The sequence below is a fragment of the Drosophila takahashii genome, chromosome 3L (assembly GCF_030179915.1).
Source record: "Drosophila takahashii strain IR98-3 E-12201 chromosome 3L, DtakHiC1v2, whole genome shotgun sequence".
NCBI classification, from domain to species: domain Eukaryota; kingdom Metazoa; phylum Arthropoda; class Insecta; order Diptera; family Drosophilidae; genus Drosophila; species Drosophila takahashii.
The window spans coordinates 16,582,233-16,603,674 of NC_091680.1; the positions used below are offsets into that span (position 1 = coordinate 16,582,233).

At 41.0% G+C, this 21,442-nt stretch overlaps 1 protein-coding gene across 1 annotated transcript; it reads right to left on the minus strand.

Moving 5' to 3' along the window:
* Positions 1 to 276: 276 nt before the first annotated feature.
* On the minus strand, positions 277 to 17,931 carry LOC108069100 (zinc finger MIZ domain-containing protein 2). The gene is given in 13 exon segments (XM_017159051.3): positions 277 to 1,013; positions 1,086 to 1,478; positions 1,997 to 2,126; positions 2,193 to 2,947; positions 3,185 to 3,264; positions 3,267 to 3,397; positions 3,467 to 3,545; positions 3,548 to 3,598; positions 3,783 to 3,901; positions 3,958 to 4,754; positions 5,403 to 5,564; positions 5,735 to 6,275; positions 17,168 to 17,931. Coding segments are annotated over 13 exon segments (3,435 nt in total). The 5' UTR covers positions 17,233 to 17,931; the 3' UTR covers positions 277 to 881.
* Positions 17,932 to 21,442: the final 3,511 nt, after the last annotated feature.

Below are 21,442 nucleotides of genomic sequence, written 5' to 3' on the forward strand. Positions count from 1 at the left end.
ACTTTCTGTTCGTTATAGTTAATAATTCTTAATATTTTCTCCGCTGTTCTGTTAAATTTCGTTTATCATTTACCGAGCTAAATCAATTACTTTTTATATGTAGATGGGCTTTAAAAAATAATTAAAATTATGCAACAATTAAAATGTAAATGTTTTCATTTTATAAATGTAATAAAATTGTTGGGATTTCACTTGTATGTATTTTGTATCTCTCATTTTTTTCGCTTTTGTTTTTCTTTGCTCATGCTTTTTTGTTGTTGCTGATTTAACTCTCTCTTTTTTTTTTAATATATTTTTAATACTTTGTAAATGAACAAGAAACATTTTGCAACAAAAGTCTGGGATAAGGCAAACAAAAAATGTAATTTCCAAATAAACGAACAAAGGACTTTCTGCTGCATTTTAAATTCGTAAATTTCATTGAAGGAATTTTCATGCTCTGAACTGAATTGATTGTTTTTCTTTTTTTTTATATGGTTTAATGACTGTTTGTTATTTTTTTACGCTTTTTGTGTGTGTGTGTGTAGTTTTTTTTTCGTTTTTTATGGGGTTTTTTCGTCGTTAGCTTTAAATTAAATGCCAATTAATTTAATTAATTAATTTTTAAATCACATTTCATTGTTTTTCAACACGGGCAAATTCAAATTTCCGCTTCGATTTCTCATCCAGTGTGTTGTTTGTAATAGTTTATCCATTTTTGTGGTTTTACTTGTTGCTGCTGTTGGTTTGTGTGAGGAAACGAAAATGTTGGTTGAAGTAAGCGACTGGCTTCTAGTGCACATTTCATTAAAATTAATAATACTATATACAATTTATGGTATTTCTGCCATTTCAATTCTCCAACTCTCTCTCAGCTTTTCGCCATTTAGTTTTCATTAGGTCTAGTCAAATAACGTGGCTAGCAAATCCTCGCTGGCGTTGTTGTTGCTGCTGCCACTCGAGGGCGGAGTGTTAAGATCGGGCTGAGGATCGAGATAGGACAGGATTTCCATGGGATCCACGTCCTGCAGTAGCTAAAAATGGTTTAAGAAAATATTAAAATTAGTATTTTTATTTTTTTTACAAATATATATCTTAATACTCACATTCAGATCGTGGGCTGTATCATTAATGGCCGCTGCCGCCGCATCAAAGCTCTGCAGCTCGGCACTCAGATCGCTTTCGCTGAACTTCAACTGGGTCTGACTGCTCATCAGCGAGTTGAGCAGCTGCTCCTGCTGTTGCTGCTGGCTGTCCGCTCCCCCGCCCCCCATTCCGCCGCCGCCGCCCATCCGACTGGGCGTGCCCGGCGTCTGCGGGGAGTTGTGGCCCGTGCTGCTGTTGTTGTTGTTGCCGCTGCCGTTGCTGCCGCTTCCGCTTCCGTTGGCATTGGGCGTACCGCCGCTGATGGGCTCGTTGTGGGAGCTGCTTACGCTGGGCGGTCCGCCGGGGGTCATCGGATGACTGGCCGCTCCGGGAGTGTGCGGGGTGTGGGGCATCTAAAATATAGAAAGGAAAAATATGCAGTTAAGTAAAAGATTTTTACAATATTTTTTTTTTTAATAAAAAAAAAAGAACATTTTTTTTTAAATTAGATAGAGATATATAGATAGATAAAAAAATATAGGAAACAATTTATTATATTGATCTACCCGCACTAGAGTCTTTAATATATAATACTTAAATTATAGAAAGGAAAAATATGGAATTTAGTAAAGAACTTTTTTTTTTAGGTAAAACAAAACTGACAAAATTCATAATATTGGCTATATACCCGAACTAGAATCTGTAATATTCTATAATATTTTTTGTTTTCTTTGCCAAGTAATAATTATTTTTGTATTATATTTTAAAATATTTTCGTTTGTTAGAAAGCCTGTTTTCTATTAATAAAAGTGTCTTTTAAATAATTCTAGAATGAGTTAACTATTTTGTATAAATATTTGCTATATTATTATTTTTTATTATATCTTAAAAATATTATAATATATATTTTATATATTTTTTAATTCCTTACCTGATCGCTGAGTGACTTTTCCATGGCATTCAGCTGGTCGAGGGAGTTGACGCCGCCATCGCTGCCGTTCAGGCCGCCACTGCCATCGCTGTGATTGCCACTGAAGCCGTCGTAGCTGCTGCGATTGCCACTAGAAATGATAAAAAACAATACAATTAAATTTCTGAAATATATTAACTCTAAACTCAAAACTCACTGCTGGTTGGTGTTGCCGCCGTTGCCCATCATATTGCCGCTGGCAATGGAGTTCATGTCGTGCATGTTGTAGGGACTCATCGCCTGCGCACTGTCCCAGGTGGGCAGTTGGGTGGATCCCGGCGACATGACCTTGGCGATGTCGTCGCACAGTTCCTGTTTGATGGCCGGCAGGGTGGTGCTGTTGCCACTTCCATTTCCATTCGCGGAACCGGATCCACTGCCGCCACTGGGATTGCTAGGAACATTCGAGGGAGGCGGTGCATTGGGCATGCCGCCGTTGTGCTGCAGCGCCCGCCAGTTGGCCGACGAGTCGATGATCACCTCGTCCACATCCGAGTTGCCCAGCGTATTGAGTATGGCCCAGATGTACTGATCGATCTCCAGGGTATCGGTGATGGCCGACTTGCTGCACTCGGGGCAGCGCCACGATCCCCGCTCGCTGTTGATCATCAGATAGGCCTCCAGGTCGAAGCACTGCACGTGCTTGCACTCGTGTCCCCTGGCGGGAAGTCGTATCCTTGACTTGGTGATGGGGCACTTCAATGAGATCTTGGCGCACTGCTGCCCGCCGCCGCCGCCCTGCTGCTGCTGCTGGGGCGTGGCCTCCGATCCGGGATTCGTCTCGGGTTGGCTCAGGTTGCGCTTGATCTTCTGCACGCTGTGCTCCAGGGGCAGCAAGTTGCGCTTGTGCAGCGTCTGCAGCACCTGGCGCACCGAGGGTCGATGGACTAGCTGCAGCACGAACAGGTGCGACTGTGGAGGTTAAAAAAAGGGATTTAAATTAATTTTAAAATTTTAGATATTATTTAATATTTAATTTTATATTTATTTATTTATTTAGCATTTATTTAATATTTATTGAATATTTTTTTAATATATTTTTTATGTTTATTGAATGTTTATGGAATATTTATTGAATATTTATTTTTTATTTAATATATTTTATATCTTTTTAATATTTTTTAAATATTTTCTTTTTTAAACACTTACACAACAGCAGGAACTGGCGGTCAGCTGGAGCGTATTCCGTCCCGGCTGGCAGACGGCCTTCAAGTAGAGCGGCCGCAGGCGGTGCTGTTCTTCTCGGACCGCTCGATATTCAGGGGCGTGGCATTCGCGGAGACGGTGACGGTGTGCGGCCAATTGGTGTTCATCTGCCGGTCGTCCTGGTGGAAGCACTTCAGCTGCAGCTCCAAGTCGGTTCTGGTAATTTATTTAAACAAATCCAAATTAGCTAAATCAATCCATAAAAATATTATCTATATATCCTACCTGCACATCAGCGTATTGTAGACATTCTGCTTGAGATGGAACACGTGGTTGCTGACCGACAGATTGTGCAGCAGGCGGAAGGAGCCAGGATGATGCCATCGCGCACCGGGAATGTCAGTCTCATTTCTTCGCCTAAAAATGGAAATGAAATATTAGAATATAATATACTCAGAAATTGATAAAATATCAAGTTATTCATATCATTTTGAAAGGATAAAATATCAAATCATAAATTTGACATTATCGGCTTTTTATTGATATGAAATAAGGTAGAAATTACCCTATTTTTTATCGAATCTTTTTTCTTTGCACTTACTGTTGTCCATAGGTGGCTTGATGTCCGGATTGGGGCTGACATAGGGCACACTGCAGGCGGGCGTCAGTGGTGGCGTGGGATTGCCAGGAACTGGACTGTGCTGATAATTTTGCTGGAAACTAAATAAAATATATTATATTAAATGATTAAAGAAAAATAAATTCAAAGAACCCACCCTTGATTCTGGTAGGGATTGCCGGTGGTGGACACGCCGCCCGGACCCGCCGGGCACATGCCACCTGCCTGCTGCATTCCGGCGCTCTGGCCGCTGCCCGGATAGAACTGACCCTGATGCGAGCCGGCTCCTCCGACTCCGGCGTAGCCCACTCCGGGCATTCCGCCGCCGCCGCCGCCTCCAGATCCCTGGGGCATGAAGCGCTGCTGGCTCATGCAACCGGGTCCGGGACCCATTCCTCCGGCGGTCATTCCTCCGGGACCCATGGGTCCCATTACGGGTCCACCGTTTGGACCCATTCCATTGGCCGCCGACATACGGCCGTAGCCCCCATTGCCGGCGCCCATGGGTCCACTGCGTCCGTAGCCATTGCCCGCTCCGCCCGCCTGCATGGGCAGGGGAACGCCTCCTCCGGCACCGGGATGCATCTGCTGGCCTCCGTACATCTGCGCCTGTTGCTGCTGCTGCATGGGATTGCCCGGATACATTCCGCCCGCTCCTCCGACGCCCACTCCGCCCGCCGCCCTCTTCTGGGCCATGTGCATCTGGGGGTGGGGATACGGAGCCATCCTCCGCTGCTGCTGCTGTTGCTGCTGCTGCTGCTGGGTGAGACTGGGCGGCACCTGCTGGGGATATCCACCATTGGCCATGCCCTGCATCTTGGCCATCGGATTCATGCCGCCCATTTGCTGCTGCGCCGCCTGCTGCTGGAGGGGATTCATGCCGCCGCCCATGCCGCCACTTCCGCCCACTCCGGGGCCCATGGACATGTTCTGCATCTGGTTCATGGGCGTCATCTGCAAGAAAAGGGGGTAAGTCAATAATTAGGCGGGTTTTTTAAGCCTATTTCTAACTTTTTAATTACTTAAGGCAGGGAAAAGTTAGAAAAATTTTATAAAATTATAAAAAGAAGCAAGTTAAATCTCTCCCTTTCGCATCCTAAAACTTTTGAACATTTAAGGCTAAGAATATAAAGCTTGAGCGGATTACTGTCGCTCTGGCAGTCAGAATTCTGTCATTTACGAAGCCGCGGACTTCTGTTTTGGGTGCGATTCGAATGATTCGTTAATGGGCGAACCATTTAAAAGCGAAATCTGTTTACTGCCGCAAATGAATTGTCAACAGCTGGTCATATAAAAGCTTGCTAGAATGGGAATGCAGTGAAGTCACCCAGTTATTCCAGTAAACCCTTAAAAAAATATATACCCGAAATATAAGCACAGAAAAATAATTGACAACGGATCAGATGTGCAGGTTAATTTAATATTTCTTAAAGATCATTTTGAAATGTGTAAATATTATGTTTATATTTTTATAATATTGGTTCAAAAAATACTGAATTTGGTATTTTAAAACAGTATAAGTTTGAATCATAAATTTTACATTAACCATATCTGATTTTTATCGATATGAAATAAGGTAGAATTATTTTTCTGTGTACTCACTTGATGATGCCTCTGGGGTCCGATGTTGCCACCTCCGCCGTAGCCCATTCCCATGCCCTGGGTGCCATTGTAGCCACCTTGGCCGGATCCCCCATTCATGTACTGGGCATTCATGTTGCCCATCATGCCGCTGTTGGGTCCAGGGTGCATGCCGCCACCCATCTGCAAGATAAGAAAGGAAAATCCATTATAAGAGATCTTAAAACGAAAGGTAATTAAGAAAATAATAATAAGAATTTATATTTAAAGAAGTTGGTGGCTCAGTTAGAGGAACATAAAACTTCTAAAAACTTATATTTTTGTTTTTATTTTTCCAATTACTGTTTACTCACCTGACTGTAACCGCCCATGGCGTCCATGCTGGACATGTGTTGCTGCTGCTGTTGGTGGTGTTGCTGTTGCTGGTGGTGTTGCTGCTGCTGCTGCTGCTGATGTTGCTGGCTGGCAGCAACCATGCCCGTGTATCCCTGACCGCTGGAGTTGCTCAGTCCGCTCAGCGAGGAAGCTGCCGAGCTGGTGGCGCCGCCTCCGAGGGCCGTGAACTCCGAATTGGGACCGAAGGTGTTGTTCAGACTGCGCAGGCTGTCGCCGCCGACAAGGTCATTGCCCAGCATAAAGTTACCACCGCCGGCTCCCGATCGCTGATGTTGCTGTTGCTGTTGCTGCTGTTGCTGGTAGACCAGGAAATTGTCGCGCTGATGCTGCTGCTGGTACTGTTGCTGTTGCTGCTGCTGGCTGTAGTATTGCTGCTGCTGCAACTGTTGCTGCTGCTGCTGGTCGACGCCGACTGTTGTGGCACCTGGCGGTGAGATTTGGCCCCCGGTGGCTGGCGCCCTTGAGGAGCCCGCCTGCTGGTTCATTTCATCATTTTTCCTGCAAAGTTCGCAAATCAGACAGAACGACGAGTTAGTTGGAATCCAAAAGGTGATGATAAAGCCAGTCGTGGCAATGTAATAAATGGGAAAGATCCATTCAGGAGGAGAAGGATGACATGTTTCAGACATATTTATCATTCAGTTTTTGAATTGAGCAGAAAAAGTTCAAAGTTAATAAAGAATTTGGAGTAATCAGGCAAGGGCATTCAAGCCCAAGCCTACTTTTTATTTTTTAATTTTTTAAAATATTTATCAATGATGTTATGACATTTCAGTTCTGAAAACAATGTATTTCGTTTTATTATTAGAATTCTTAAGAATCTCCTTATCGCTAGTCTGGGGTTTTTCATTTCGTACTGTTCTCAAAACTGTAAAAATTCAAGATCGTACCCAGAATCATTGTTCTTATCTTGCAATTCGATTAGTCACATCAAAGAACTGGGAGTTGTTTCTGATTTGAGTTGTTCTCCGTGGCTTTAATCATTATTCGACCTCCATGGATGATGTCAGCCTAAGGCAGCTTATGTTCGTGATTTTACCCCAGTATCCGCAGCACCCAACCATTCCAACACCCCGAACACCTCCCCCCAATCGCCTTGCCCCACCACCCAGCCATATCTCCATCATCGTCATTGTCAACGTCATTCATTGTACTCGTTGGTGTGTGTGGCAATTGCAATTGCATTTTCCATCTTCTCCGTTGCTTATATTTCCCATTGCACTTGTTTCCCCTCGATTTGCTGTGACATTTAAGCCCGAAAATGTCAAATGGGCTCAGGGTTTAGGTTTAGGTTTAGGTTCGCTTTGCTTTGCCCTCGACATCGCTCCCTTCAATTGTTCCATCTATCCATTGAAATTGTTTTCGCATTCGCTTTGATGGCGCGACTTTTAAGGTAAAAATAATTAAGCATATTTGCCAGGCGGACAATAACAATATGAAGCGTATGAACGCAGTGTGAATGCGAAGCAGAAAACAGATAAAATTGAAGGCAACTGGAGAGTCGAAGATTGTAATACTCTTGATGATAAAAAAAATCCTAACTGAACATTAAAAAAAAAATTCTGGGTATTTCACAACAGTTCTGATGAGTAATTACTTCAAATTCATTACTGGGTATTTTATTTATTCTTTCTTTAGTTTTTTGGGGGTCTATTTCCCAACGGGGCGTATGAGTTATTTTTGAATTTTCAAGGTTTTAAACAACTTTTTATTGTACATTTAAAACAGAGAGAAACCGAAAATTATCATCATTTTAAATATAATTGAAAATACTTTTTAATATTTGATGAATATTTGTAATGTAACATTGTTATTGTCACTTTTTAGTATTGTAAGAATATTATTACAGGAAAATATATAAGTTCCATTTTGTTCTATTTTGAAAAAACCTCTTTTGAAGAGTAGAATCCTAAGCGTAACAACAAAAAAAGTCGCACATTAAAAATATAAAGTAACACGCTCACAATAATTGCGCATCTACAAAAGCAGCTCAACGCAAACATACAGTACACACAACAACACAAAAGCAAATAAAGTTGGAAACAAATAAAAATAAATAAAAGTCCAACAAAAAAACGTAACGAAACGTAACACAAAGGCAACAACAAATGCAGCAGCGAGCGAAATGCAAATAAATGGCACACTAAGCGATTGGCTGATAATATGACGAAAAGCCCGAGCCGGCAAAGTCTACAGAGATCACTGGAGAAACGGGGGGAAGAGAATATTGTGAGCGGCGGGGGGAAGAATTGGTCGGCGGGAGAATCGAGTGGGGGGAGAATTGGTGGTGGAACTGAACCTGTGATTGCCGCGAGACTGTGACGATAAATTAGCATCGGGCAGCTAGCAATTTCCAAGTGCAAAAACCGAGTGGAGAGGTAAACAGAGCAAAGCGGGTCATTAGGTCGAATGAGAGAGAGAGAGGCGTACAGAGAGAGAAAGAGAACGTAAATACAGTGTGCCCCAAGGCAAAAGAAACTTGTGGGGTTATAACTTGGGTTACAGTGGTCACTTGACTGAAAAGTTTACGCCAAAGAGCTCAACTGTTATATTTTAATATTCCCATACAATAAAACTAAAATTATTAATAATAACTTTTTAAAAATGGTGCCAAAAAGTGTGCTATTTATATTTTTTGTGCAAAAAACCCCAAATAAAAATCACAAAAAGCAATATTACTCATAATGTCTTATCAATATCAGTAAATTCTTGGAAACCACGCGACCTCCTCTGGAGCTGAGATAAAGTACCTCAAATAATGGAAAAAACATCGAAGATGCTTAGTAAATAGGCGAAATCTTACTAAAATGCAAAAGATATTGGCGAATTCTAATGAACAAACTACAATGTTGTGCACTTGCTATCATATAATCGTCTCATTATGTGACTTGCACTGGAAAAACAGGGTGTTTTACTGACTTTTGAGGGGCGAGAAGTCCCGCGCGATCTCTGATGACGCTGACTTGCTTTGTTTCAGTATTCAGTATTCAGTTCGAGTCGCGTTCTCGTTGTTGCTGCCTTTTGTACTTTGATTAGATATAAATTTCTTCATTGATTAGATAAAAATAAAGCAAAACAGGTAACTCGCAAGCAGGTGAGATAGCGAGTAAGTGGGAAGGAGACAGGGGGATATGATCAAAGTTTAGAACCACTAAAATTCAGTGAGGCCGTCAAAAACACGTGCTCGAAGATATACCTTCATATCGAAATCAGTGCACGATCTCTGGCCTCTCCCTCTGCTCTTCTCTCCGATTCTCCCGCCTTTAGTTTTTGCTTGTGTAATTGTAAATTGTGCGCACTTTGATTTGCTGTGGTAATAAAAATTATTTCTCATTTGGCACACGAAATGATTTCCGTATGTCAACAGACAGGGGCGCCGTGAAAGGTTTCCAACGGGGGTTATGTTTTACTATTTTTTATATATTTTTGTGCACTTTATTTGACTATATTTTCACAATTTATTGTCATTGTTTCTGGCGATATGAATTATGGCCCAGACGGCAATGCGGCAATCAGGATGGGTAGAACATCCTTTCGGAGGACATGTCTGGTAAACTTTATTACGAACAATCCCTCAAAAAAAAATCCAACTTTTTCTTCTATTTTGCCTCTTCTATTTTTATTGTTATTGTTGTTTGCGTGTTTTTTTGTTCGACTTGCCTTTGCGTTTTTGTGTTATTTTTTTTTTATTTCACAGACGACAGTTGGCGTCATGTAACAAAACAAGTAATATATACAAAATGTATGTGTGCGTTTTAGAGGCCATGAAAAATTGTGAGACACGTGCGTGGAGCCAATGACAGAACGAAATGTTTTCTCACCGGAGTGGGAGGTTTCAATCAAAGTCGTTTGGCAGAACTGCTTCTTTAGGAAACACAAAAAGAAATGATTATGATAAAAATATTTTTAATTGGCCCAAAATAGTATTTAATCTTAGAAAATGATTTTAAAGCGAGAAAGCAATTTTTTAATTGTACTTGTATATTTATTTTACACGTTTCTGAAATCCCAAAATATTTAAAAAATATTGCTGTGCATTTTTCAAAACCAATAACACATCAGAAATATTGATTTGCTCTCTTCGCCGTTCCTGCCCCCTTTCTGGACTCATCAGTCACTCAAACTCCTCTATTTTCGCCTTATTGTTTCGCTGCAGTTGCCCGCCTCCCACCGCTGAAATGCGTTTGACAGTTGTTTTTCAAGGGTGTTTGAAACTGAACCACCGAAACCACCCGCTGTTGGCTGCACTTTTCGCATACAAATTACAAACAAAAAAAAAACAACAAAGAATTCTCTTTTTTTCGACATTTTCTTCCACTCTTTCCAGTCCAATTTTGAGTTGGCAGTTGTCGTCTGTCTGTTTTTGCCCCTGACTCGGTTGTGGATTCATTTTTTCCATATTGCCCTGTCAGGGGAGGTTGTGTATGGGTTTTTCGTTCTGCACGCTTTTTTTTCGAGTGGCAAAGGATGGTAATAATTTTTTGTTCGCCGCTTAGTTTCAGGACTTTGTATGCCATTCGAATTTGGACGGCGCCTGTTGGTATGCAACACTTTTTGTCGCCTCAAGCTCACTGGGAAAACTCTCTTCCCTGCCCGTTTCGATTGAATTTCCCGTGGAGTTTTCCTTGCTCGCTTCGATCGTTTTCATAATTCATCTGCCTCGCATAAATTGCAATCAGAATGAAAATAAAAATAAATCAGCATAATAGACTCGACCCCAGAAAACAAAGCAAAGAAGGCGAAAAAAAAGCAACCACCAAGGGAAGGCAGCAACCCTCCGCTCGAGTGCTTTTTTGGGCTGGGGGGTGGAGGGGTGAACATAATAAAAATCGAACTGTAAACAGAAATACAAAAAAAAAATAAAGGCGAAGAAAAAACTGCGGCAAAAAAGCGAAGAGAAATCGCGCAATTTTTGATTAAAAATCCAATGCAAATAATACAGATGGTCAGCAGGCGGATTGAGGTGGTGGTGCTGCTGCCGTTTTCTGAGGGATGGGCAATGGGGGTTGGCAGTTGGCAGATTTTTGAATATGTGCAAAAACATATTCAGCACTCAGCCCCCTTATGCGCCGACAAAATGTTTGCCTCCAACTTTGTGCTCGGTTTGCATTTTGCGGATTTGCAAATTCATTTTTATAAATGTTTTGCCGCTTGCGGTGGACAAAGGGAAAATGGGTGGTTGTCTGTCCCACATGCGGTATGAGTAATATTTGAAATATTCTACCCTCTCCTGCTGCTGCTGTTCTGTGTGCTGTGTGTGCATGTTTTCAGCACCTGTAACTGGCTTTTATTTATTGGCCAGCCAGGATTGTTAGCTGCTGCTTTTTCGAATATATTGCGTATACGCAGTGTGCGCTTGGCCCTAAAACATTCGTTTTACTTTTTTGGCGCGTGTGTCTGTGGCCGTTTGTAATACAACTTTGTACTTGCTAATTTGCATACTACAATGTGGGATTTCCTAGGATTATAGTTCAGTGTACAGTGGTCACAGTTGCCACCGTGATTTATGGAACACTAAAATTACAAAGTGTTCAAGTTTGGCACGTAAACTGAAGATAAACATATTCTAAAACTAGTTGAAAAGATAATCCAAGCTTAATAACTTGTATTGCCATCGTTTTATTAATGGTTAATAACACATTTTATGACCCAGCTCCCACAAGTGAATATCCAAAAGGTCGAAAGACCATGTTATGATGTTCGAAAGACCATAATAATTTTACCAGTGCACTTAAGCACAGCGTAATATTATTGTGCGTTATGGAATAGTTGTGGCCACTGTGATTGGCACTTGGAATACATATTTACAGGTGTCTATGCATTATTCAATTCGGAAATTGCATTTCACTGTCGGTTGTTCTGCGTTGTATTTGCTGTCGTCTGCTAGTTTGTCCTTGTGGTGTTGTAACTAAAATCGTTTTGATGGCTAATGGTGTCGCCATTGAAGTCTGCTCGTGTTGGTGATAAAAAAAACAAAAAAAAACCTAAACAAAAAGCGTTGTGGTTGTTGTAACACACGCGCTAATCAGGTCGCTAATGGACGAACCACCAGAAAACCCCTTGCACCACCGACCACCCACAACCCCCTGTGACTATCAATCAGCGATGTGGTTTTTGCACACCTTACCCAGCCACTTTTTCGGTTTCGGTTCGGGGATCTGATGTTTTGGGTTCGATTTGCTGGCGGGTCTGGTTTTGCTTTGCTTATCTTATCTATCGCGTTTTGCTCAAACTAAATTTATGCCAGTCAACGGAGGCGGAAAAAAAGGAAAAAAATTGGAGAGGGGTTTTGAGCGAGGATGGCGGGGATTTAGTACTCAGTGCGATCTATTCCATTGTCATCGGCGTCGTTGCGTTTTTGGCATTTATCTAATCGCCAATTAAGCAAGAAAAAACCCAACGAAAATCATAAACAATCGGACAGACATAAACATTAAAAATAAATCGAAGGCTGCGACTGTCAACGCTCGGAACAGCAAAAAATCCACAAAAATAAATGTACGAAAAAAAGAAGCTGCAATAATTTTGTTCAAGTATTTTGCACACTCACACATTGAGGAACATGCATAAATCACATTAAAAATAAAACAAAACAAAACGAAAATTGCAACAGCAAGCAAAACTTGAAGCGACTCAAAGCCCAACGCATAAATCGCCAACGGAGACGTCGACAGCGACGCGAGCGTCGTACTTGAAAACCAGTTTCGAACAAAAATGTCTACTGAAGTACAGCTAAATAACAGCCGCAAAAACAACTACCAAAATAAACTCAACAAAATGTGTACAAGAAAATGTTAGCTAAAAATACTTGCCATCGGTAAAGGTTAGACAGAAAAGATATGGGAAATATGGGACAGGAAGCGAGGCGATTGATAAGCGAACCCAACTTAGCTGATATGTTGAGAAGCGCGTAGAGAAGCGCTGGGCTCACGAGGCATAGCCAGCAGGTGGCGCCACCTGATCTAAATCTGAGAGATATTTATTTTTTAAAAGGGTGTACTTCAAAAGAACTGGATTCTAAATTATTTGGTTTCGATTTGGTTATCAAATTGATAGCTATTTCTGTAAGTGCTTCAGTAACTGCTAAAGATTGTTCCAGAGAATCTAAGATAGTACACTTGGTAATCAGTTGCTTTAGTTAACATATGGTTTAAATATTTATATGTACTACCCATTTGCACTCGCTGGCTTCCTGGGTGTAATCAATTCTTCCCCAACTACTCTTTTCCCACCGCACACCTTGATTGCGTTCCATTCACAAAAACCCAGCGACCATTTTGCGAAGAATGCCAAATTCCGGGAGACTGACGTACTATATGAAGGTACTACTACCTGGCCGTAAACAGCGATAAGCAATTATCGATAACTGAAATATTTCTGCATACCTAAGCACGATTTAATGTCGGCCAAAACAAGAGCAAAACGAAGCAGATGGAAGCGTACAGGTAAAGCCACTCGGAGAGTGAAAATTTCCATTGTTCCAGTTGTTCTTTTGCACCAAAAACACAAAGAGAACGATGGTAGTTTGGGTTCTGTTTCTGTTTTTCTATATAGATATAGTACGATCTGCGGGTATAATTAGCTTGTCAGTCCCCCCACCAAAGTCTGATAAGAGCTGGTTACCTCTGATTTGTGCTTCGGTACGTTCTGTGCTCATCGATTGTGATAGTATTCTTTTCTGCTTTTTTTTTGGTGGTTGGTAGTGCTGGCAGTTATCTGTGAGGTTGTTGTGACTGCTAAGCATATATTTTACTATATCTATGCGAATGTGTTGGTTTCGGTGCGGTCTAGTTTGATATCAGGTTCGTTCAGGGGCTTTTAATTGGGTCGTTAAATGTTTTTCGTTCGGTATTCGTTGCGTTTTGGGAACTTTTATCATGTGACTAAACGAACTCTGAATGGAGTGGAGTGTGCGACTCTTCAAGGTGCCTCGAAGAGCCCGAGGCGGTCAAGAGTCAAGCGCTTAACCCATTAATGCCCAATCAAATTGAAATTGTGTGATTAGATATGCACCAGAGCTCTCTCTTGCTCTTTGCTCCCATGTGTGACCTTCATTCTGGGCTGAGGCTGAGCCTGAAGCTGATGAGGGGTTAGTCGATTTTAGGGGTGGCTTCGGCTTACACATGTAACTATTGTTGCGCCCTCGAGTGTGGATTTCGTTACGGGGGTTGCTCAGTTTCCAGCCCCCTGTCTGATGGGTTTATTAATATCGGACGCTCCTCCACTCGCTAAATGTTCCGTATGTGTTTCTGTTTGTTTCTTTCGGGGTTTAATCACCGAGAATTCAGAACGCCAGAACGCTATCCCTCTCACGGCGAGGGTTGTTGTTGCCTTCTGCCTTCTGCGATTTGCAAATGGTTTTCCGCGTTTAGGTTTTGTTTTTCTGTCATTTACTCGTTTGTATCACATTTTTATTTCCCGTGTGAAAATCGCAAACAGTTGAGGGAAACAGGAAGTGGCCAGGAGTGGAAGATGAGGAGAGGGAATCCCCGTCAGTAGGTAGCAATTTTTCTCAAGTCCTTTCGGTGGTTGCTTGATGGGTTGTGATTTGGTTGCCTCGGTGGTTGATTGATGATTGTCTCGCGCTTACGCAGTTTCTGTTTTAGCATTCTGAGGTGTGGGGCGGTGGTGGTGGGTTGATGACATTAGAGGGTGTTTACGATAAGCCCAGGGCGTTAATTAACCGTTGGATTGATCTGCTAAACCGGAATTTTAAACTGTTTCAATGCTGCGGAAATTCTCTGAAAATTGTATGCTGGTGGAAGTTTCAGCTGGAAACTATTTTGAGGCATTTTACATCCCAAATAATTTATAAATATTCTCAAATTAATTTTTCATTTTTTATTATTATTTTGTTTAATTTTTAAATTTTTAATTTAATTTTTCCAAAGATAAGAACAACAAGAACTTTGAAACAGGAAATACATACATCCTTTTAAAATTATTTTTAGACGACTGGATATTCCTACCGAATTTTCTTCAACGGAAATAAAACAAAACATTTTTCTGAATGGTTTGCCTTCCTATCTTCTGAGAAGGTTAATTCCCATCTCATTCGCATATTCTAGATGATTTTCCACCAATCGAGAAGAATGGCCTCTAGATGCTTCCAGGCAAAAATGTTCACCGTTCTTGGGAACTCCGTGGCGGCCTGAAGCGAGTGCAACTACCTGTTTTTTTGGGTTAAGAGCTGCGACTATTGCAAATGGGTTAAGGTTTACCTGTGGTCGGCATTTTTCTTTTTCCTACGTTAAACCCCGTACCTTTTCTTTGCTTTCATCTTCTTTGCAGCGATGATGAATTACAAGCGAACCGAAAAAATGTCTGCCGAGAGTTTTCCATTGTCTGGGGAAAAAAGAGGGGGAGTTTGGCTGGGGAAAAATGCGTGGCATGTGAGAAAAACAGCAATCGAGATACGGGAGGGAAAACGGTATGGTAGGGAAAACTGGAGTGGGGGGAGGTCGCCTTGCTTGGAGTGACCTTTTTTTTGGGTTCCCCCTTTATCTTGCCACAAAAGAAACAGAAACAGAAGAGGCAACAAACACGAATACATACGAGAAATGGGCGAAAACATTGTCGAACTGAGAAATAAGTGACAGACTTGAGCGGTTGTTTTCGGTTGTTCGGTTGCTCGGGCAAACGAAGCGGATCGTTGGGAAAATTTCTTTCTCGGTATCGATATTCCCACTTCCACATCCACTTCTCCTTCTCGAGAACGATTCAATGGAAAACTCCGACCACGAATACCTACTCTACGTACAAAACAAAGCAACAGCAGTAGGTCGAAATGTTTTTGGACTGAAACTGAATGCTTTCTTGGCTTCTCCTCAGATACTTTCCGCCCGTATCTGTGTGTTTGTGTCTATGCCAGTCTGTGTGCGTGTCAATTATGGGTCAGCTGTGCGTGAGAGCGAGAGAGCATTAATCGAGGGGGCGGCGATGGGAGGCGGTCTAACTAACAGCTGATGTGGGAATTCGGTCAGAATTAATCTATTGGCTGGCTCTTTAAAGTGTCTGGATGGGGGTGTTTTTTTTTGTGTTTTATGGAATTTAATTTGAGTGGATAACTGGAATTTACAAAAATGGATAGATTGAAAGCACACACTTACAAACAACAATATTTTTAAACAACTTTTAAAAAATATGTAGCGCTGTAACTGTTTACGTATTTTAAATGTTGTACGAAAATTATTTTTAAGATGTTTCAAACAAAATTCCCCTGTGAAAATGTACAATAAATTCTGAAAATCTTTGAAATATAAAGCAAAGAAAATTTTCACGTTATAAAACAATTTTTTAATTTTTGCAAATACCTAACATATTTTAATTCTACTTATTTTATTAAGTAGTGGTCATAAAAATCAATTAGAGAAATTTGCTTTAAAAACTTTATGTAGTATTATAATTTTTTTAATGGTATAAATGATCAACAACTTGTTCGGCAATTAAATATTTTTATCGGGATGTTTATTGATTTTTGTTTGTTTATGCTTCAATTTTTTCTTTAACTTTTCACAGTTATGCCTAAACATTACTTGTACTTGTTGATGAAAAATAAAATTATTAATAGATTTTTTGTCAAGTTTTAATTCAACTAAATATATTCTGAACTTTTTTTGCTAAATTCTTATAAGCTAATTTAACTACAGAACTATTATAATGACTTATTTATATATGGTTCAAACAACAAACAAAGCATAAGGAAAAGACACGAAAAAATTTACATAAAATATCTAAAAACAAAAGCACATTCCATTTAATTATTTTGATTGTTGGTAATTTTGGTACAAGCACAACAATTAAAAGTTTCTAGTGGAGAAGAAATAAAATTGTTGATGGCCATAAAGAATTTTTGTACTTTGTGTTTATAAATTGTTTTATTTTTAGCCAGGTGGGTGATTATTTTTAGCCACTCAAATTTTATTGACTGTCAAGAGGAGAGGCACACAGACGAAAAGTTGAAGTTTAAAAATTCTTTTGGCTCATTTGCTGTGATTTTTTGTTTCGTTTTTTTTTTTTGGTTTCTGTTTGGTTTAAGTGGAATTTATTTTTAGATATTTTACCTAAGTTTTCTTTTTCTTTTGGGTTTTATGGCAACAGCGCGTGGTGTGTTAATTGTTGTTGTTCGTAGTAGTTGGTAAAGATGTTGTTGTTTTTTGGGTGGGACAGGTGCACCACGTGAAGAAGAAGAAGCAGCGACAGCAGCAGCTGTGGAACGCTATCTCTTTTCCTCCGGCTTGTTGCTGTCTCTCTCGCCGCTGTTATCAGTTTATCAGTTCACTAGAAGGGTTTTCCTCCTCTGTTTGTTTGTTTGCTGTTTGGACACTTTTCACTGTTTGTTTGCTGTGCAGTTTTCGTTCTCGATATTCTTAGAGGTTCTTGAAACTTACTTTTTGGAATTGCGCTTCGTTGTTTGTTTGGAATACATGGGAATTTTGTCAACAATCAATTGCATGGCATCAACAAATACATGGGACAACAACACTTGTCTCTCTGTGTTGTTGCTGCTGTGTTGTAGATTTAATTTTTGTTGATTGGTGTTTATTTGTTTGTTTGTATTTTTCAAAAGGTTCACTGCAGCATTTTCGAACACTCACTCTTTTCTACTTTTCACTTTTTGTTCACTGTTGTTCACTTTTTGCTCATTTGTTTTTTCTTATTTTTTGTTTGTCACGCTTTCACATTTGTTTTGGGATGTTGCACAAGTTTGTTGTTTTGTTTTTTGGTTGCCTAGCAAATTGTTGTAGTTTGATTTTGCTTAAGAAATTTTTCAGAAATTTGTGTGCTAGTTTTAAGTGATAATACTGTTGTTTGTAGTAATCCAAGTGGTTGGTGTGTTGCTGCTGCTAACAGGAACTTTGTGGCACTTAATCCAAGAGATGTGCTGCGGTTGTTTGGGTTTTTGCTTGTTAATTTGTTTGCTTTGCTTGCCACTTTAAAAATTTGCTTTGTTTTTTTCGAAAACTTTTTGCGATATTTTTCGAATATTTCCAGAAAACTGTTTCACTGAGCCCTGGCTTTGAGATGTGGCCTGGCTTTTGAGCTGCGCTTGGCGATTCGATTCAACCGAACGACGACAACGTTCGACGGCAGCCAGAAAGGAACTGAATGAAGTTGGCAGTTGGCAGCTGAGCTGACGTCCGGCGACCGACTGAACGGATGGTATGCAGCTGCCGTCGGCGGCGACTTCGGCCGCTCACCCACACCGATGCAGCCGAGCGCCGAGCGCGACCCGAAGCGGTACAGTACGCTCTCTCGGGTTGATTTATTTCAGGTTGGTATTTCGTATTTCGTATTTCGGATTTCGTATTCATTTCGGTCTGTTAAGGGGCGACGACGCGCGAGCACTTAAGTAAAATAATAATTATGTATACGTATGTCAATTTGTTTGACTTCTTCGCCTCGCGGGCCCCTTACTGCGGTGGAACAATGAAATAGTAGTATTTCTGCTACCTTTTCTGCTACCATTTCTGCTGCCTTTTCTCTCTCCCTGCTTTGGCAGCATGCTCTCTCGCGGCAAAAGCATACTTTTCTGCTACCTTTTTTGGGGCAGCTGACATTTATTGGGTTTGTTTTGAAAGCGTTTAATGGCTGCATGCGTGTGTGTGTGTGGTGTCCGTGTGAGTGTTTGCGTTAAGTAGATTTTTCAGCACATTTGTCTTAATTGTTGTGATTTGTGGTTGATTTTTGAATGATTTACGGCGTGTGCAGCGCCAGCGGGATTAATTGTTTTTTAAATGTCAGCGGGCAAAGACGATTTTTTTTATTTTTAGTTCTAAGCAACAGGATATAAATAAACATTTATTTGTTTATATCGAAATTGGTTAAATGATTTAATAATATAAGGTATTTTAAGTACCAACATGCTACTAAAATAATACCACCCAGTGTGATTAATTGGCAATCCCTTTACCACAAAGGCCGCAAAAGTGAAATACTTTAATTACCCGAATAAAAAACATTTAACAATTTAATCTGAGCATATCAATTGCCCCACACACGCAAACAAACATACACACTCTCTCTCACGCTCTCTTGGCCAAAATCCACTCCCAATTTATCACTCAATTAGCACAGAAAAATGTAGTAGTGTATTTACTACGCTTCTGGGCTCGGGCTCTCACTCTCTCTCTTGCTCGCCTGCCGTCTCTTTCGTTTCGCATATACCCGTCTCTTTCGCCGTCGACGTCGCTGCTTTGGCACAGCGTGAGAAACTCTCGTCGGCTTTCTGGTATCGGGTGTTCATCTCAATGAAATTGTAGCATATTTGTATCCATATCGAGATTAAATTTTCAAAACACAAACGAGCACAGCACGAGAGAGCCAGAAGAGAGGGCGATAGCCGGCGGGAAAGAGACGGGACGAGCCGAAGTGAAAGAGAGAGAGCGAACGGAGTTCGTTTGTATGCGTGGCTTGTAAGCTTTTGTATAATGTTTGAGGTGGGCATACAATTTTGGGTGGGGAGTACGGAGGTGGTTCCAGTGGGTGGTTGGGTGGCTGGGTGGCGGTTGGGTGTTTTGTGGGTGGTTCGTTGGGGTCGCGATTTATTGATGACGTCGACGTCGACGACGACTGCGCTGCGACGACCGTGTTAATGTGTTTGTTGCTCTCTGGCATAAAATTATGTTTTATTTTATTTAACATGTTCTGCCTCGATTTTTGGCAGTCCTTGTCATAATTCCCATGAAACGGCCGTGGAGTGAGCGAGAGGGCCCGAGAGGTCCTGGGCGAAAGGAAGTCTTTTTTCTGGCTCGAGTGCTAAGCAACAAAAATCGCCGACAGTTGTGCGCTCACAATGATGATGGAAGTAATGATGATGTTGGTATGTTGGCAGAGGCTGCTTCATTGGGTTATGCTTATGGGTTTGTATTTGGGTTTGAGTTTGGGTTTGAGTTCAGGCCTCGCACTCACACACGAGTGGCTAAAATCCCTGTGTGATTGTACAGTGGGCACTTGTGAATTAGAAGGTTGAGAGTTAAAGGATATTTTAAGTTCTTTTAATATGGTTACTTGCTATAATATTTCTTATTTTTTTATTAAGAATTTCTTTGTAAAATCTTTTCTTTCTATTTCTCTCAGATCCTGAAAATATTTTTGAATCGAATGCCTAATTTATTGATAATATTGGCAAACTGCACAATTTTCAATACTATTCAAGCTACAATAGATGTTTTAAAAAATTATGAACGAGATCCTTCAAAAAGTTTTTATAGAAGGTCCATAAAAAGCTATAATAAATCGTTGAAAAGCCCATATATTTTTAAGATTAAAACGGTAAAATATCATAAATTTCGAGGGATTACTGTGCTCATGAGTGTGCCTTTGCACTGTGTGTAAAAGGAAGTGTACAGCGTTGTAGGCCGTCGTCGTCGTCATCGCTCGCTGTTGCTGCTGCTGCTGTGCTGATGTTGCTGATGGGCTGTTGTTGCTGCCGTTGTTCGCAGTGTGGTCGTTGCCGCTGCCGAGGGCGAGGGAGGGCCAATGGGTCTGTTTGTCGCTCGGTACCCGGTTGCCGGTCCTCTGCCTTTTCCTCCGCCCCTGTTTTCCTCGTGCGGCCCTCCTTGCCCTGCATTTCCCTCATCCTGCCAGTATCTGTATCTGTATCCGCATCTGTATCTGTGTAAATGCGTTGGTTGTTGGCTTGTTTCGTCGTCCCTCCCCCTCACAAAGCCTCCCCCCTCCATTTCGTGTGTGTGCGTGTGTTGTGTGTGTGCGTGTGTTGTGTGTGGGTTCCTGTGCCTGTTCCTATTCCTGTTACTTTTGCTGTGACGACGACGGAGACCAGAGCACTGCGCATACAGGGTGTCCCAGGATGTGTGGGGGTGGGCAGGACTATTAGCTAATAATACGGCTAAAAGTTCATAAGAAGGTGTGTCTATAAACTTAATTTGAATACTAAGTAGTTACAGAAACTAAACAAACTTCTTGAGCAGGAGAATAACTTTTCCCTAAAATAAATGTTTTTAGATAGATTTAAGGATATTTAACTTTAAAAGGTTTTTTTCATGTTCATAAAATCCCATTAACCGTTCTTTTCAAAAGTTTTATTGCTGGCTAGAATTAATTGTAATTATGTTCCTAATTTAATAATTTAATGTAATATTTTTTTTATAATAGGCTTTACCTTTTATTTTTTTGTAATATTCGAATTATGGAAAAAAAGTATTTTTTTATTTATTTCTTAATTAGTGCATATAATGATTGAACATAATTAAATAAATAAACAAATTTCCAATATATCTGACTTACGACTCACCCTGTTCTAGCTGCCAAAAGCGGCTGTAAAAACAATTTAATGCATACAACGACAAAAATCTGGTCTTCACAAAAACCAAAACCCAAAAGCAAGCGACGAAAGCGCTGCCACCAGTTGGTGGGCTAAAAAGGGGGCGGGGCGGTTGTCCCGAGGGGGAGTTAGGAAGTTGATGTTGCTGCTGGAAGAAAACTCAACAGCAGCAGCAGCAGCAGCAACAGCAACAACAGGAGGAACAGCAATATCAGGAACAACGGCAACAGCACCAACGGCTGCAACACTCATAGCAGCAACAACATAAGCAACAGCAACACCAAAGCCACTAGCAGCAACAGCAACAACACCAACATCGGCAGCAACATCGGCAGCAAATGTTGAGTTACACTAAAAGTAACTGCCAACGGGAGCAGCG